At 49.6% G+C, this 19337-nt stretch overlaps 1 protein-coding gene across 1 annotated transcript in view; it reads right to left on the bottom strand.

Annotated features, from left to right (window-relative positions):
• Nucleotides 1-3071: 3071 nt before the first annotated feature.
• The window catches only part of LOC134958873 (dedicator of cytokinesis protein 3-like), a 326200-nt gene continuing 309934 nt past the window's right edge, over nucleotides 3072-19337 (bottom strand). The window contains exon 6 of the mRNA XM_063941575.1: nucleotides 3072-3224. Coding sequence (XP_063797645.1) covers nucleotides 3072-3224 — 153 coding nt within the window. The remainder of the gene's footprint in view (nucleotides 3225-19337) is intronic.

Below are 19337 nucleotides of genomic sequence, written 5' to 3'. Positions count from 1 at the left end.
GCTGCTCCAAATCCAGCCACTCCAGCACCCAGCCCCAGCAGCACTCAGCTCCAATTGCTCCAGATCCAGCCTCTGCTTCCCCAGCCATTTCTGCCCCAGATCCAGCCACTGCAGCACCCAGCCCCAGCTGCTCCAGATCCAGCCACTGCAGCACCCAGCCCCTGCTGCTCCAGATCCAGCCACTGCAGCACCCAGCCCAATCCACTGCAGCACCCAGCCCCAGCTGCTCCAGATCCAGCCACTGCAGCACCCAGCCCCAGCTGCTCCAGATCCAGCCACTGCAGCACCCAGCCCCAGCTGCTCCAGATCCAGCAGCACTCAGCCCCAGCCTCCAGCCACTGCAGCACCCAGCCCCTGCTCCAGATCCAGCCACTGCAGCACCCAGCCCCTGCTGCCCCAGATCCAGCCACTGCAGCACCCAGCCCCTGCTCCAGATCCAGCCACTGCAGCACCCAGCCCCATCCACTGTTGCACCCAGCCCCAGCCACTGCTGCCCCAGCCCCAGCCACTGCTGCCCCAGATCCAGCCACTGTTGCACCCAGCCCCATCCACTGTTGCCCCAGTCACTGCTGCCCCAGGTCCAACCACTGTTGCACCCAACCCCAGCCATTTCTGCCCCATATCCAGCCACTGCTGCCCCAGATCCAGTCTCTGTTGCACCCAGCCCCAGCCACTTCTGCCCCATATCCAGCCCCTGCTGTACCCAGCCCCAGCCATTTCTGCCCCATATCCAGCCACTTCTGCCCCAGATCCAGCCCCTGCTGCACCCAGCCCCAGCCATTTCTGCCCCAGATCCAGGCACTGTTGCACTCAGCCCCAGCCATTTCTGCCCCAGATCCAGGCACTGTTGCACCCAGCCCCATCCATTTCTCCCCCAGATCCAGGCACTGTTGCACCCAGCCCCAGCCATTTCTCCCCATATCCAGCCACTGCTGCCCCAGATCCAGCCACTTCTGCCCCATATCCAGCCCCTGCTGCACCCAGCCCCAGCCATTTCTGCCCCAGATCCAGGCACTGTTGCACCCAGCCCCATCCATTTCTCCCCCAGATCCAGGCACTGTTGCACCCAGCCCCAGCCATTTCTCCCCATATCCAGCCACTGCTGCCCCAGATCCAGCCACTTCTGCCCCATATCCAGCCCCTGCTGTACCCAGCCCCAGCCATTTCTGCCCCATATCCAGCCACTGCTGCCCCAGATCCAGTCTCTGTTGCACCCAGCCCCAGCCACTTCTGCCCCATATCCAGCCCCTGCTGTACCCAGCCCCAGCCATTTCTGCCCCATATCCAGCCACTTCTGCCCCAGATCCAGCCCCTGCTGCACCCAGCCCCAGCCACTTCTGCCCCAGATCCAGGCACTGTTGCACTCAGCCCCAGCCATTTCTGCCCCAGATCCAGGCACTGTTGCACCCAGCCCCAGCCATTTCTGCCCCAGATCCAGGCACTGTTGCACTCAGCCCCAGCCATTTCTGCCCCAGATCCAGGCACTGTTGCACCCAGCCCCATCCATTTCTCCCCCAGATCCAGGCACTGTTGCACCCAGCCCCAGCCATTTCTCCCCATATCCAGCCACTGCTGCCCCAGATCCAGCCACTTCTGCCCCATATCCAGCCCCTGCTGCACCCAGCCCCAGCCATTTCTGCCCCAGATCCAGGCACTGTTGCACCCAGCCCCATCCATTTCTCCCCCAGATCCAGGCACTGTTGCACCCAGCCCCAGCCATTTCTCCCCATATCCAGCCACTGCTGCCCCAGATCCAGCCACTTCTGCCCCATATCCAGCCCCTGCTGCACCCAGCCCCAGCCATTTCTGCCCCAGATCCAGGCACTGTTGCACCCAGCCCCATCCATTTCTCCCCCAGATCCAGGCACTGTTGCACCCAGCCCCAGCCATTTCTCCCCATATCCAGCCACTGCTGCCCCAGATCCAGCCACTTCTGCCCCATATCCAGCCCCTGCTGTACCCAGCCCCAGCCATTTCTGCCCCATATCCAGCCATTTCTGCCCCATATCCAGCCACTGCTGTACCCAGCCCCAGCCACTTCTGCCCCATATCCAGCCCCTGCTGCACCCAGCCCCAGCCACTTCTGGCCAGACTGCCCGGAGAGGCAGCATGGGAGCTCAGTTAGCCTGTACACTAAGATGTCACGTTTGGCCAATGGAAATGTGACTTTAGCGTTCCCAGTTCTACCAAAACATAACCACTGACTAGAAGGAAGTCCCAGTAGTCATGCCAGCTTTACATTTACATATACAGGGCCTGATTCCAAGTTTCGTCTCATGCCATCGAGGCCACTTCTTGCGATCATCAGTCCCATGAAACATGCCCCCGCGCTCTGTTCCGGCATCAGCGGACATCACTATCGGCAGCATATGCCACAACCCCATTCTCTGTACAGAAGATGCGACTGAAATCTCTGCATATGTGCAGCTCAGAATAGGACGCAACTGTCTAAACGCCCACGAGATACTTCTACTGCCACCCTGTAGCACCATTCTGCCATACTAGAGATGCCGCTGCGATGCACCTGGCCAGGTGGGAATTACTGCAAGTTCCGCAAGCCGGCAGAGATGCACGTGTCGTTTGCTAAACATTGTCAGATCCTTCGCATTGGCAAATGTGACCAGCTCCGATTCAGGCCCACAGTGCGAACTGAGATTCCGGCAAAACCAATGCCAACCTGGAACACTGTATCGCCGGAACGTCACTCCTCTGTGAGCCGCTCTGTTCCGCCGTAACACATAATCAGCATAAAGTATAATTTAGGGGTCTATTCACCTTGGATGGAGATAAAGTACCAGCCAATCAGCTCCTGTCATTTTTCAAATCCAGCCTGTCACATGGCAGTTAGGAGCTGATTGGCTGGTACTTTATCTCCAGCCAAGGCTTGGTAAATGGACCCCGCAGCTTCTCACGGATCTAATTACGGCACTCCCCGTTAGCTTTTCATGGCGCTGGCTACCAGTGTTATCTTCGCACTATCGCTAAATGGTACGCAATCTGCACCAGTATGTCCCGTTTACAAATAATTGCCTCTTCTTATGCCCTGGTCACCACTGGGAGGGTCTCAATACTCACTCATTGCCCCAGTCCAGCCGCACGGTCAGATGTCTCTTGACCTCTCGCACTTGGTCTTGTGTAAGGTGACCTGACTGCAGCTGTCTGCGCAGGTCAATCACCTCGTTCATCACATGGCGCAGCTTGTAGAACAGGTCCACCTTGTGCTTCTGTGGTCAACGAAAGAAGTGACAGTTGGCAAGAGGAATACAGGGGATAGAGACAGAAAGGGGGAGGAGTAGTGAGAGGACAGGGAAAGTGAGGAAGAGAGACAGGGGGACAGAAAGAGGGTAGCGAGAGTACAAGACGGAGAAAGGGAGAGAGATGTAGCGAGAGGACAGGACAGAGAAAGTGAGGAAGAGAGAGGTATCGAGAGGACAGGACAGAGAAAGTGAGGAAAAGAGAGAGAGGGAGACAGAAAGAGGGACGAGTAATGAGAGGACAGGACAGAGAAAGTGAGGAAAAGAGAGAGAGGGGGAGGAGTAATAAGAGGACAAGACAGAGAAGGTGAGGGAGAGAGATGTAGTGAGAGGACAGGACAGGGAAAGTGAGGAAGAGAGAGAGAGGGAGGGACAGAAAGAGAGAGGAGTAATGAGAGGACAGGGCAGGGCAAGCAAGGAAGATAGAGAGGGGGGACAGAAAAGGGGAGGAGTAATGAGAGGACAAGACACAGAAAGTGAGGGAGAGAGATGTAGTGAGAGGACAGGACAGAGAAAGTGAGAAGAGAGAGAGAGGGAGGAGTAATAAGAGGACAAGACAGAGAAGGTGAGGGAGAGAGATGTAGTGAGAGGACAGGACAGAGAAAGTGAGGAAGAGAGAGAGAGGGAGGAGTAATAAGAGGACAAGACAGAGAAGGTGAGGGAGAGAGATGTAGTGAGAGGACAGGACAGGGAAAGTGAGGAAGAGAGAGAGAGAGGGAGGGACAGAAAGAGAGAGGAGTAATGAGAGGACAGGGCAGGGCAAGCAAGGAAGATAGAGAGGGGGGACAGAAAAGGGGAGGAGTAATGAGAGGACAAGACACAGAAAGTGAGGGAGAGAGATGTAGTGAGAGGACAGGACAGAGAAAGTGAGAAGAGAGAGAGGGGGGACAGAAAGAGGGAGGAGTAATGAGAGGACAAGACGGATAAAGTGAGGGAGAGAGATGTAGCGAGAGGTCAAGACAGAGAAAGTGAGGGAGAGAGATGTAGTGAGAGGACAGGACAGAGAAAGTGAGAAGAGAGAGGGGGGGGGACAGAAAGAGGGAGGAGTAATGAGAGGACAAGACGGATAAAGTGAGGGAGAGAGATGTAGCGAGAGGTCAAGACAGAGAAAGTGAGGGAGAGAGATGTAGTGAGAGGACAGGACAGAGAAAGTGAGGAAGAGAGAGAGGAGTAATGAGAGGACAAGACAGAGAAAGTGAAGGGGAGAGAGAGGGGGACAGAAAGAGGGAGGAGTAATGAGAGGACAAGACAGAGAAAGTGAGGGAGAGAGGGAGCGGTAGCGAGAGGACAATACAGAGAAAATGAGGGAGAGAAAGAGAGGGGGAAAGAGAGAGAGTGAGGGGGAAAGAGAGTGGGGGAGAGGGAGGAGTACCAAGAGGACAAGCCAGAGAAAATGAGGGAGAGGTAGCAAGAGGTCAATACAGAGAAAATGAGGGAGAGACCGAAGGAGCAAGAAAGAGAGGGAGCAGAAGCAAGAGGACAAAAGTGAGAGAGAGAAAGAGAGAGAGAAAGAGAGAGGGAGAGAGAGGAATACCAAGACAAGACAGAGAAAATGAGGGAGAGGGTGAGAGGAAGAGGTAGCACAAGAAAGGGCAAGATAGAGAAGGTGAGGTAGAGATAGAGAGAGAAAATGAGAAGGCTGATAAAGACACATAGATGAAGAAAAGGGCAGCACAAAAGAGAGCAATACAGAGAAAGTGAGTGAGAGAAAATTCCAGAGAGATAGAGGTGAAAAGGGAGATACATCAAACCTTCTAAAGAAGATAAGTATTTTCCTATAAAAAAACAATCAAATTCTACTTAATTTATAGAATGTTCTAGATACATGCTAGCTAGAGTAAGCAGATTGGTCGCTATGGGTAGCTTCTCCATTTGAAGAGAGGGAGGAAGAGAGAGAAGGGGATATAGAAAGAGGAACAGAGAGCTAGGGAGTGGGATGTAGGGAAAGAGAGGGGGTAATGGGGAAGAAGAGGAGGGAGAGATATAGAGGGGGAATAGAGAGAAAGTTATACCCCTTTTACACTCGCAGAAAAATCCCGGGATATTGCACGTGAACGCGCATCATCCCGGGATTTTTCTCAGTGTGAATGGGTACAGGGACAATTTCCCGGGACGAGCATCCCGGGATTTCATCCCAGGCCTCGACCAGGGTTGAACCCGGGACCGTCCCGGGAAGCTGGCAGTGTAAACGGGTATACCGGGTCAAGGCGACCCGGCACCCGTTCTCTTCATAGGAGGAGGCGGTGCTTGGAGAAGATTATCTCCAAGCACCGCCTCTGGGAGACTCAGCGGTGACGTCACTGACCCGGCAATATGCCGGGTCAGCCCGCTAATGTGAAAGGGTCATTCCCAGGAATGTGTCCCGGCAAATATACCGGGACACATTCCCAGGAATGAACTTTCCTGTGAGTGTAAAAGGGGTATTAGTGGGATGTAGGGAAAGAAAAAGAGAGGGGGGAATGTGCTGTGGTGTAACCAGTCTGCGTGACCATTAGCACCATTGCAGGTCAGGATGATGGTCACTACGTTAGGGTCACTCTATTGAATCACAGTTTTACATTCTGAATATGGCCTCAGGTATATCTGAGTAACTGTAAAGGGGCCTTGGGACAGCTTTTATGTTATGGGTTACTGTACCGCGCTTTCCTGTCGAGAATGCCACTGGCAGAAAAGGCTGATGCTGGTTCTGTTACTTCCAAGGATGAGTAAAAAGCTCTCTGGCAGACACATACCATCTGCTATAATGCAGGCCACGCATATCACAAAACTAAAGCACAAATGACATTTGGTATCTCCTATCTTTAGTACATACAATACACACTAAGAGCCTCGTTCAGAGTAGCAGAAACAGCAAAATTGTGCCTGTAAAAACCACGCACCTTCTGCAGCGCAATATAGTTCTATCACGGTCCATAATTACACCTTCCAGCTGCACTTACCCCTCACTCTAATGAAGCCATTTACAACTGCTTAGTTTTCATTAGATAAGGTCGAAAGCACTATATACCAATACCTCACATGTGTTTCACTAGTTTTCCCCATACATGTATCAGGGGTTCTACCAGAAGCCTCTGCTTGTCTAACACATGAACGCACTTACTGTAGGTGGCAGCCACAAGCTACACTGGTCCCCGAGATCAGACTGCGTAACATCACTGATATATATCACTGTACAGTAGCAGCACAGGCTACACTGGTACCTGAGATCAGACTGCGTAACATCACTGATATATATCACTGTACAGTAGCAGCACAAGCTACACTGGTCCCTGAGATCAGACTGCGTAACATCACTGATATATATCACTGTACAGTAGCAGCACAGGCTACACTGGTCCCTGAGATCAGACTGTGTAACATCACCGATATATATCACTGTACAGTAGCAGCACAGACTACACTGGTCCCTGAGATCAGACTGCGTAACATCACTGATATATATCACTGTACAGTAGCAGCACAGGCTACACTGGTCCCTGAGATCAGACTGCGTAACATCACTGATATATATCACTGTACAGTAGCAGCACAGACTACACTGGTCCCTGAGATCAGACTGCGTAACATCACTGATATATATCACTGTACAGTAGCAGCACAGGCTACACTGGTCCCTGAGATCAGACTGCGTAACATCACTGATATATATCACTGTACAGTAGCAGCACAGGCTACACTGGTCCCTGAGATCAGACTGTGTAACATCACTGATATATATCACTGTACTGTAGCAGCACAGGCTACACTGGTCCCTGAGATCGGACTGTGTAACATCACTGATATATATCACTGTACTGTAGCAGCACAGGCTACACTGGTCCCCGAGATCAGACTGCGTAACATCACGGATATATATCACTGTACAGTAGCAGCACAGGCAACACTGGTCCCTGAGATCAGACTGTGTAACATCACTGATATATCACTGTACAGTAGCAGCACAGGCTACACTGGTCCCTGAGATCAGACTGCGTAACATCACTGATATATATCACTGTACAGTAGCAGCACAGGCTACACTGGTCCCTGAGATCAGACTGTGTAACATCACTGATATATATCACTGTACAGTAGCAGCACAGACTACACTGGTCCCTGAGATCAGACTGCGTAACATCACTGATATATATCACTGTACAGTAGCAGCATAGGCTACACTGGTCCCTGAGATCAGACTGCGTAACATCACTGATATACATCACTGTACAGTAGCAGCACAGGCTACACTGGTCCCCGAGATCAGACTGCGTAACATCACTGCTATATATCACTGTACAGTAGCAGCACAGGCTACACTGGTCCCTGAGATCAGACTGTGTAACATCACTGCTATATATCACTGTACAGTAGCAGCACAGGCTACACTGGTCCCCGAGATCAGACTGCGTAACATCACTGATATATATCACTGTACAGTAGCAGCACAGGCTACACTGGTCCCCGAGATCAGATTGCGTAACATCACTGATATATATCACTGTACAGTAGCAGCACAGGCTACACTGGTCCCTGAGATCAGACTGTGTAACGTCACTGATACAGTACATATCACTGTACAGTAGCAGCACATGCTACACTGGTCCCTGAGATCAGACTGTGTAACATCACTGATATATATCACTGTACAGTAGCAGCACAGGCTACACTGGTCCCTGAGATCAGACTGCGTAACATCACTGATATATATCACTGTACAGTAGCAGCACAGGCTACACTGGTCCCTGAGATCAGACTGTGTAACATCACTGATAAATATCACTGTACAGTAGCAGCACAGGCTACACTGGTCCCTGAGATCAGACTGCGTAACATCACGGATATATATCACTGTACAGTAGCAGCACAGACTACACTGGTCCCTGAGATCAGACTGCGTAACATCACGGATATATATCACTGTACAGTAGCAGCACAGGCTACACTGGTCCCTGAGATCAGACTGCGTAACATCACTGATATATATCACTGTACAGTAGCAGCACAGGCTACACTGGTCCCTGAGATCAGACTGCGTAACATCACTGATATATATCACTGTACAGTAGCAGCACAGGCTACACTGGTCCCTGAGATCAGACTGCGTAACATCACTGATATATATCACTGTACAGTAGCAGCACAGGCTACACTGGTCCCTGAGATCAGACTGCGTAACATCACTGATATATATCCCTGTACAGTAGCAGCACAGGCTACACTGGTCCCTGAGATCAGACTGTGTAACATCACTGATATATATCACTGTACAGTAGCAGCACAGGCTACACTGGTCCCTGAGATCAGACTGTGTAACATCACTGATATATATCACTGTACAGTAGCAGCACAGGCTACACTGGTCCCTGAGATCAGACTGCGTAACATCACTGATATATATCACTGTACAGTAGCAGCACAGGCTACACTGGTCCCCGAGATCAGACTGCGTAACATCACTGATATATATCACTGTACAGTAGCAGCACAGGCTACACTGGTCCCTGAGATCAGACTGCGTAACATCACTGATATATATCACTGTACAGTAGCAGCACAGGCTACACTGGTCCCCGAGATCAGACTGCGTAACATCACTGATATATATCACTGTACAGTAGCAGCACAGGCTACACTGGTCCCCGAGATCAGACTGCGTAACATCACTGATATATATCACTGTACAGTAGCAGCACAGGCTACACTGGTCCCTGAGATCAGACTGTGTAACATCACTAATATATATCACTGTACAGTAGCAGCACAGGCTACACTGGTCCCTGAGATCAGACTGTGTAACATCACTATTATATATCACTGTACAGTAGCAGCACAGGCTACACTGGTCCCTGAGATCAGACTGCGTAACATCACTGATATATATCACTGTACAGTAGCAGCACAGGCTACACTGGTCCCTGAGATCAGACTGTGTAACATCACTGATATATATCACTGTACAGTAGCAGCACAGGCTACACTGGTCCCTGAGATCAGACTGTGTAACATCACTGATATATATCACTGTACAGTAGCAGCACAGGCTACACTGGTCCCTGAGATCAGACTGCGTAACATCACTGATATATATCACTGTACAGTAGCAGCACAGGCTACACTGGTACCTGAGATCAGACTGTGTAACATCACTGATATATATCACTGTACTGTAGCAGCACAGGCTACACTGGTCCCTGAGATCAGACTGTGTAACATCACTGATATATATCACTGTACAGTAGCAGCACAGGCTACACTGGTCCCTGAGATCAGACTGTGTAACATCACTGATATATATGACTGTACTGTAGCAGCACAGGCTACACTGGTCCCTGAGATCAGACTGCGTAACATCACTGATATATATCACTGTACAGTAGCAGCACAGGCAACACTGATCCCTGAGATCAGACTGTGTAACATCACTGATATATATCACTGTACAGTAGCAGCACAGGCTACACTGGTCCCTGAGATCAGACTGTGTAACATCACTGATATATATCACTGTACTGTAGCAGCACAGGCTACACTGGTCCCTGAGATCGGACTGTGTAACATCACTGATATATATCACTGTACTGTAGCAGCACAGGCTACACTGGTCCCTGAGATCAGACTGTGTAACATCACTGATATATATCACTGTACAGTAGCAGCACAGGCTACACTGGTCCCTGAGATCAGACTGCGTAACATCACTGCTATATATCACTGTACAGTAGCAGCACAGTGTACACTGGTCCCTGAGATCAGACTGCGTAACATCACTGATATATATCACTGTACTGTAGCAGCACAGGCTACACTGGTCCCTGAGATCGGACTGTGTAACATCACTGATATATATCACTGTACAGTAGCAGCACAGACTACACTGGTCCCTGAGATCGGACTGTGTAACATCACTGATATATATCACTGTACAGTAGCAGCACAGACTACACTGGTCCCTGAGATCAGACTGTGTAACGTCACTGATACAGTACATATTACTGTACAGTAGCAGCACAGGCTACACTGGTCCCTGAGATCAGACTGTGTAACGTCACTGATACAGTACATATCACTGTACAGTAGCAGCACAAGAAACTATATTTACAGGAGGGAGCTCATTGTTTACATTTTGAATTCTAATAATCGTTTCTCCACCACATGTAGAATTAATTGCAAATCCATTGGGAAAGTATAATATTTAATAAGAACAATCAATTCCTCAATAAAGACCAGCTGTGTTGTCAGTCGGTGGCACCAAGATATATTGGCACCGGCTGTGCTGCAGAGCTGACACAATATGTCTGTGAGTGATGTCATGTACACACCCGCCAATGACCTGGGAGCCAAGGGTCACACTCACAGTCTGAGCAGCAGAGGATGCCACCCCACCACCACCCGGTGACCAAGGCAAGAGCAGTGGGGGAATGGGGCAAGAAGAATGATGATTGCGGGAGGTGCTGCCATGAACACAATAATGGCCTTTAGAAACATCACGTTGGTAGGACTATGATGAAATGTGCCATATAAATTACGTCTGGATGCAAAATGCTGAAGTTCTACATACTGCAATGTGTATATCGAGACCTTCTATTAGGAGAAAAGGGCTTTACAGTCCCCGATCCCCAGGGATTAACACAGAAATGTGCTCCTGTGATCACCAGGGATTACCCCAGGAATGTGGTCCTGTAATCACCAGGGATTACCCTAGAAATGTGGTCCTGTAATCACCAGGGATTACCCTAGAAATGTGCTCCTGTGATCACCAGGGATTACCCCAGAAATGTGCTCCTGTGATTTCCCCAGAAATATGCTCCCTGTGATCAGCAGGGATTACCCCAGAAATGTGCTCCTGTGATCACCAGGGATTACCCAAGAAATGTGCTCCTGTGATGACCAGGGATTACCACAGAAATGTGCTACTGTGATGACCAGCGATTACCCCAGAAATGTGCTCCTGTGATGACCAGGGATTATCCCAGAAATGTGCTCCTGTGATCACCAGGGATTACCCCAGAAATGTGCTCCTTTGATCACCAGGGATTACCCCAGAAATGTGCTCCTGTGATCACCAGGGATTACCCCAGAAATATGCTCCTGTGATCACCAGGCATTACCCCAGAAATGTGCTCTTGTGATCACCAGGGATTACACCAGAAATGTGCTCCTGTGATCACCAGGGATTACCCCAGAAATGTGCTCCTGTGATGACCAGAGATTACCACAGAAATGTACTCCTGTGATGACCAGGGATTACCCAAGAGATGTGCTCCTGTGATCACCAGGGATTACCCCAGTAATGTGCTCCATTGATCACCAGGGATTACCCCAGAAATGTGCTCCTGCGATCACCAGGGATTACCTCAGAAATGTGCTCTCTGTGATCACCAGGGATTACCCCAGAAATGTGCTCCTGTGATCACCAGGGATTACCTCAGAAATGTACTCCTGTGATCACCAGGGATTACCCCAGAAATGTGCTCTTGTGATCACCAGGGATTGCCACAGAAATGTGCTCCTGTAATGACCAGGGATTACCCCAGAAATGTGCTCCTGTGATCACCCCAGATATGTGCTCCTGTGATCACCAGGGAATACCCCAGAAATGTGCTCCCTGTGATCACCCCAGAAATGTGCTCCTGTGATGACCAGGGATTACCACAGAAATGTGCTCCTGTGATCACCAGGGATTACCCCAGAAACGTGCTCACTGTGATCACCAGGGATTACCCCAGAAATGTGCTCCAGTGATCACGAGACATTACCACAGAAGTGTGCTCCTGTGATCATCAGGAATTACCCCAGAAATGTGCTCCCTGTGATTACCAGGGATTACCCCCAGAAATGTGCTCCCTGTGATCACCAGGGATTACCACAGAAATGTGCTCCCTGTGATCACCAGGGATTACCCCAGAAATGTGCTCCTGTGATGACCAGGGATTACCCCAGAAATGTACTCCTGTGATCACCAAGGATTACCCCAGAAATGTACTCCTGTGATCACCAGGGATTACCCCAGAAATGTACTCCTTTGATCACCAGGGATTACCCCAGAAATGTGCTCCCGTGATTACCTCAGAAATATGCTCCCTGCGATCACCAGACATTACCCCAGAAATGTGCTCCCTGTGATCACCAGGGATTACCACAGAAATGTGCTCCTGTGATCACCAGGGATTACCCCAGACATGTGCTCCTGTGATCACCAGGGATTACCCCCCAAATGTGCTCCTGTGATCACCAGGGATTACCCCAGAAATGTGCTCCCTGTGATCACCAGGGTTTACCCCCCAAATGTTCGCTCTTCAACCCCTAAATGTCATTTGGAAAACTTGATCCACAAAAACAAACACTATGTTTACAGTTGGTTCTGTAGGAGTTCGCAATCAGGGCCTCATTCAAAGGCAGACGTTGCCGTATCTGCATTTGCGTCCATCGGCAGAGTCCCGGAAGCGTTTCTCTCATGCACATGCCTGAGTGTAAATGTGCAAGCACTAAGACACTCACTTTCTGCTCTCCTGCACCCAGTAATATCACCAGCGGTTCCAGACACTCCACCATCGTGACTGTGGCAGGTGTAGAGTCTCCGTCTGAATGTGCAAGCACTGAGATGCCCACTTTCTGTGCCACGACACCCAGTAACACTGCCGACGGTTCTAGACAAATCACCATCATCACTTGCACCTGACAGTGGCAGGTGTAGAGTCTCCGTCTGAATGTGCAAGCACTAAGATGTCCACTTTCTGCGCTACTGCATCCAGTAACAGTGATGGTGGTTCTCGACAAACCACCATCATGACTTGCACCTGACAGTGGCAGGTGTAGTGTCTCCGTCTGAATGTGCAAGCACTGACATGTCCACTTTCTGTGCCCCTGCACCCAGTAACACTGCCGGCAGTTCTAGACATACCACCATCATCACTTGCACCTGACAGTGGCAGGTGTATTGTCTCTGTCTGAGCACGCCCAAATCAGCACCCTGGAAGGCCCATCACTTACCACACACTGAACTCAGCAGCACTGTTGTGCATACACTTAGGGTAGCACATTCACCATAGGGGGTTTTGCACATGCTCTCATCAGAAACTGTAACATATTGCACTGCCCACCTCCTATAAGCCGCGATCTTCTTCTAAAAACGAAGCACAAGTTTTCTGTTTCCAAATATTGGATACTGTACCTATATAAATATATAAATATAATAAGCCTTACAAGCAGCTGCCCACTTATAATAACTGATGGGAACAGTAGCCAAGGTATCAAAAGAAATAAAAAATCTCCTAATGAAGTCTGGCATGTGTTTCTGAGTTGTCCGACTTTACGAGAGACAGATGCAGCGGAGATGATGGTGAGAGCTGATTGGTAAGAAATGGGAATACTGTAAGATGTGGAATACATTCCTGTGCAGGCATCCCACCGGCAGCTCTATAATACAGCAGCAAAGGTGACCCATCCTTCAGAGCAATTTAACATAACGTTAACATTCTATTGCACCTGTGATTCAAAACAGTTTATTTGTCGGAACGCTCACGCGGCTGCAGAGATGCAGATGAGACGTCCGCGTCTGTCAAAATTAGACTAACTAAGCAAACTGCCAGGACGCATCATTTCAGGGTTATTGGCAAAAACAATTGAGAAAAAAAAAAAAATACACGGCAGCAAAAAGTAAATATAATTAAAGAGCCCCTGACGCATCGGTCTCCAAAGAGCGTAGGCTTTACAAAGTAGCTAGGAATTAATTTACAGAAGCAACCGATGGTAAATCAGATCGTTAAATATCTTCACTGCCAGTATGGTAATTGGTTGCTTTCTTCTTGCTACCATATTTCCTATGCATAGTGGGGTGTATGCCACTCATATACTGTAGATGTAGGGTACAAGGGGATTCCCTTAGGGCAGTGGTTCCGAAACTAGGTGCTGTGGCACCCTGGGGTGCCTCAGGGCATTTGCAGGGGTGCCCTGGTCTGGTGGTGAGGACCAATTCAAATTATTTATGGTCAATGCAATAGTTAAAACCAGCGCTTGTGGCTGTCAGTCATAAAATATGTGGACAAACAGAATCACAACCCTGTAAACCACCGTATACATGGACCTAAGGATGACATATAAGCACAACTTCGTTATAATATTTTCTGAATTTCTCCGTAACAAACTTTAGGCCTAGGGGTGCCGTGAAGAAAATTGTGATACTCTAGGGTGCCGTAATTAAAAAAGTTTGGCAACCACTGCCTTAGGGTATATGGAAGATAGGGAGGTTAACTCTTTGGATGCAGGTTTACTAGTAATGTTCAAATATTGGTTGGTAGGACGTTGTATTCATAGGGAAAAGGGCATTATTCCAGCAAAGTATTTCCAGTTAATGTTTTATTTATATAATATTTTTGAGCACATAACAAAAAAGGGGGTTTCCCATCGATATAACGCTTTTGTGGGTCACTGGCTGCTTCATCAGATTATGGAAACGTATTGTCTCCACCCCATGGCACCAACATAGCCTGTGTGGCCAGCTCATAGCTCGTGTTCCCAGTGGCCGCCTTAACCCTCCATATCCCAGGCAAGACGGAGCTGAGATGGAACGGGCAGAGACGGAGCAGAAAAGCCCTCTGGGGGCAGCAGCCCCGGGGGAGATATGAGAAAAGGGAGCCTCAGGATTACACGGCAGACCTTACCGGCTGCAGATCACAGCTAATGCGCGTCCACTGCAGATTACACTTGATACCTGTGGATTACTGATGATTACAAGTGCTCGCTATGGATTGGGATTACAGGATGCGGCTGTTGCTGTGGGATGTGTGTGGACTGCGGCAGCTCTCGGCATCGCACAATCTATGAAGTTACAAAGGTTAATTATCCAGTTGTTGGTCTCTATTTGCCATCACAGCCAAAACCTACTCTTCAGTCACAATGCTGACAATACAAACTCTCTATCGGCGACTGTTACATTGTACAGAAACTCCTCCTGACAATGTGACCGGCGATGGTGTCTGGGGCAGGAGAGAAAGCCATTTGTTTCTCTTTGGAAAAGCAGTCGCCGTGCTGGGACATTGTCCATCAAAGTTCCCGGAATAAAGAGCAGTAAGCAGCCCTTGGTTCTGTGTCTGTGCGCGGCATAGGAGAGTGGCTCATAGAACACTGCTATACAACATGTACAAACGTTGCAGCAGTGTGTTGGTGGGGAAGACAGTGCGATCGGATAGTCACCACCTATGGGGGGTCATTCCGAGTTGTTCGCTCGTTATTTTTTTTTCGCAACGGAGCGATTAGTCGCTAATGCGCATGCGCAATGTCCGCAGTGCGACTGCGCCAAGTAAATTTGCTATGCAGTTAGGTATTTTACTCACGGCATTACGAGGTTTTTTCTTCGTTCTGGTGATCGTAATGTGATTGACAGGAAGTGGGTGTTTCTGGGCGGAAACTGGCCGTTTTATGGGAGTGTGTGAAGAAACGCTACTGTTTCTGGGAAAAACGCGGGAGTGGCTGGAGAAACGGAGGAGTGTCTGGCCGAACGCTGGGTGTGTTTGTGACGTCAAACCAGGAACAACAAGCACTGAACTGATCGCACTGGAAGAGTAAGTCTCGAGCTACTCAGAAACTGCACAGAGAAGTCTTTTCGCAATATTGCGAATCTTTCGTTCGTAATTTTGATAAGCTAAGATTCACTCCCAGTAGGCGGCGGCTTAGCGTGTGCAAAGCTGCTAAAAGCAGCTTGCGAGCGAACAACTCGGAATGAGGGCCATGGGGGAGTGTATTTTAGCTTTGCAAGTGTGCGATCGCATGTGCAGCCGAGCGGAACAAAACCAGTTTGTGCAGTTTTTGAGTAGCTCTGGACTTACTCAGCCGCTGCGATCACTCCAATCTTTTTGGTCCCGGAATTGGCGTCAGACCCCCGCCCTGCAAACGCCTGGACACTCCTGCGTTTTCCCAAACACTCCCAGAAAACGGTCATTTGACACCCATGAACGCCTTCTTCCTGTCAATCTCCTTGCGATCGGCTGTGCGAATGGATTCTTCGTTAAATCCATCGCCTGGCACCGATCCTCTTTGTACCCGTACGACGCGCCTGCGCATAGTATTATATACTATAAAACATAAAAAAACCTTTGACAAATGGGTTCTCACCAGACAAGATGGTCTACCGGAATAAGTAGACAAAAGTGTTAAGTAGTTGTCATACACAGCCAAGTGAGAGCTCCACTTGTCCCCTGCTACCTCCACCAAATGGTTGGCTGTGGCCTAACTAGAACAGCGGCCGCCTGCAATGCTTGAAGACCCGGGTTCGATACAGAGTTCGGCACCCGTTAATTATGGTGGAGGTAGCAGGGGACAAGTGGAGTTCTCACTTGGCTGTGTATGACAACTCCTGGGGACGCCTGGCTGTTTTCTCATATAACAAACGCTTTTGTCTACTTATTCCGGTAGACCATCTTGTCTGGTGAGAACCCATCTGTCAAAGGGTTTTTTATGTTTTTATGTGGCAATAAATTTTAAATGGTATAACACTATTTGAGATCCATTTCATTTACATGTCATTACGGTTGATGAAATAAGGAAGAGAGATATATATATATAAGAACTCCAGCAAGCACGGATGGTGATCCGCTACTGACCACCATTTCTGGTACGAGTCTGGATCTCTCTTCCCATATTAAACAAATTAATTGTTACAACAGTACTATGCTATGTTAGTATCTCTTTGTGTCTTAAAAGGTTGAAATATATTTAAAGATTTAGAGATTTTTTAAAGCGCCTGAGAATCAGGGTGGTAACTATTCTTTACATTGTTCATTTTAAAGTGGAGGTGACACTTTCTCTACCACCTATTTTCCTGGGCTGCTTTGTTGTGGTGCACAGTTTGTGATCTATTTCTTTCACTTCAGACTTGCACAAAAAGAAACGTATGTCCCACTGTAAATGATCCCCCGTGGTGTCACACCTCTCCAGCTCTGTACAGGTATGGAAACCTTCATGTACTGTATGTATCTGTGAATACTAACAGTAGCACTTTCATAATAGGGACATTGGGGGTCATTCCAAGTTGATCGCTCGCTAGCAGTTTTTAGCAGCCGTGCAAACGCTAAGCCGCCTTCCACTGGGAGTGTATTTTAGCTTAGCAGAAGTGCGAACTAAAGGATCGCAGAGCGGATACAAAATAATTTTGTGTAGTTTTAGAGTAGCACCAGACCTACTCCTACCTTGCGATCACTTCAGACTGTTCAGTTCCTGTTTAGACGTCACAAACACGCCCTGCGTTCACCCAGCCACGCCTGCGTTTTTCCTGGCACGCCTGCGTTTTTCTGAACACTCCCTGAAAACGCTCAGTTACCACCCAGAAACGCCCACTTCATGGCAATCACTCTGCGGCCAGCAGTGCGCCTGAAAAGCTTCGTTAGACCCTGTGTGAAACTACATCGGCCGTTGTGAAAGTACGTCGCGCATGCGCATTGCGCCGCATACGCATGCGCAGAAGTGCCCTTTTTTGCATCATCGCTGCGCAGTGAACATTTTCAGCTAGCGATCAACTCGGAATGACCCCCTTTATGTGTGTTAGGGTAAGGGCTCCCTCAGTCATGATGACAAGTATAGATAACGCCTGCGCTTTCACCCAAGTGTCAGAACAAAAGTAACATCTATCAGGTAATGAAGGAGGACGCAGGTGGGAGGATTAGAGCAACTCACAGAAAGTTATTGCTTCGATATGAAACAGCCAATCAGACGTTGGCAATGGACCCCGATAACCACCTCGTCTAGCTGCATTTTGGTGGGTTATTGAGGGCATCTTCAGGTGGGCGTGGAAGGAGGGGGGGGAAATGAGTGGGTAGGGAGAAAGAAAGATGGGGGGGCGGCAGGGCAGGATGTGTGGGAAGCGCAGAGTTTGCTGGGTTCCCATGGAAACAGCAGAGAGCCCGGATCCCGTCACTTCCCTGCAGGAGAATGAGTTACAAACACTGAACTGCAGATCTGCGAGTTCCCGCACAGATAACACACTGGGGGGAGGGGGGGATGCTCTCCAAAAACACACAGAGAGTAGCCCCTACGCCAGGGAAGTATGGGGGGCAACACAGACCCGTTACTCTCACCCACAGTTCTGAATTCCAGTATATGGCGATGGGAATGGATCCAACTGCTTCCAATGCCCCAGTACTTCTGTAAGTGGCTGCGGCGGGGAGGGCTGTGTGCTCCACTTACTTGTGTTCCCTGGGGTGAATGCAGGGGGCTCAGTGAATGCTGACGCGAGCCGACGGAAGGGAGCTGCAGAAGTAAACAAAGGGTGAGGACTTTGGGCTGATTTGGACGAAGCAGCATTCAGTGACTGCGTCTTTTGCCGGTCGCACATCTGCGAATTTATGCAAAGGCAGCTACCAGCCCTTCACTGGTGCACAGCCGTGTGTCCCAATGTGCGAGGACTGAGCCCCCCCCCCCCCCCCCCGACAGCGCCTTCAGTCACCGAAAAACCACTCGTGTGACTTAAAATGCCACCATTGGTGGCACCGTGGAAACCTGCAGCTGCCCCATGCTCCTTGCACAGGGGGGCGTCAGACTACGGCCTCCGGTGTGAGCGATTAGGCGTCTGTGTACGCAAACACGTCAGCAGCATTCCCTGTCACCGGCCAGGACCATCCAATACAGTCTCCATACACTCCTCTGTGAGTGCGTCTGAAATCTGCGACTCTGTACACACACAACTGGAACACAGGAGCGCTGTGACGCATTTACACATGGACATAGCGTGGGGCTCATTCTCTCCCATCGTGTGGCAGAAGCTGGAGATCAGTGTAGGGTGAGATACTTCCTAAGCTGACCTTAGGGGACAGTCTGGGTATACACTGGGGCCCCAAACTATTCCTGGGCCCCAGCCAGGCAGCTGATGTCACAATCACGACTGATAAACTAGTGTGGAGCACGAGGGGCAACAGGGGCAATAGTTTTTCTGGCACCACAGAATGAGGCCACCCCAGGCAATCTCCTCTCCTGGGCTTCCCTCCAGCGGCCCAGCGCAGAGTGGACAGTCTATGGGTGGGTTACACTATGTAGACAGACGGTGAAGCACACTGGCCACGCTCCATACCCGCCAATGCCTGTCTCCTACACTGTGCTACCAGACACATCATATAC

The sequence above is a fragment of the Pseudophryne corroboree genome, chromosome 9 (genome assembly GCF_028390025.1).
Source record: "Pseudophryne corroboree isolate aPseCor3 chromosome 9, aPseCor3.hap2, whole genome shotgun sequence".
NCBI lineage: Eukaryota > Metazoa > Chordata > Amphibia > Anura > Myobatrachidae > Pseudophryne > Pseudophryne corroboree.
The sequence above is the reverse complement of the archived record's forward strand: the minus strand, read 5'-3'. Positions and strand labels throughout refer to the sequence as shown.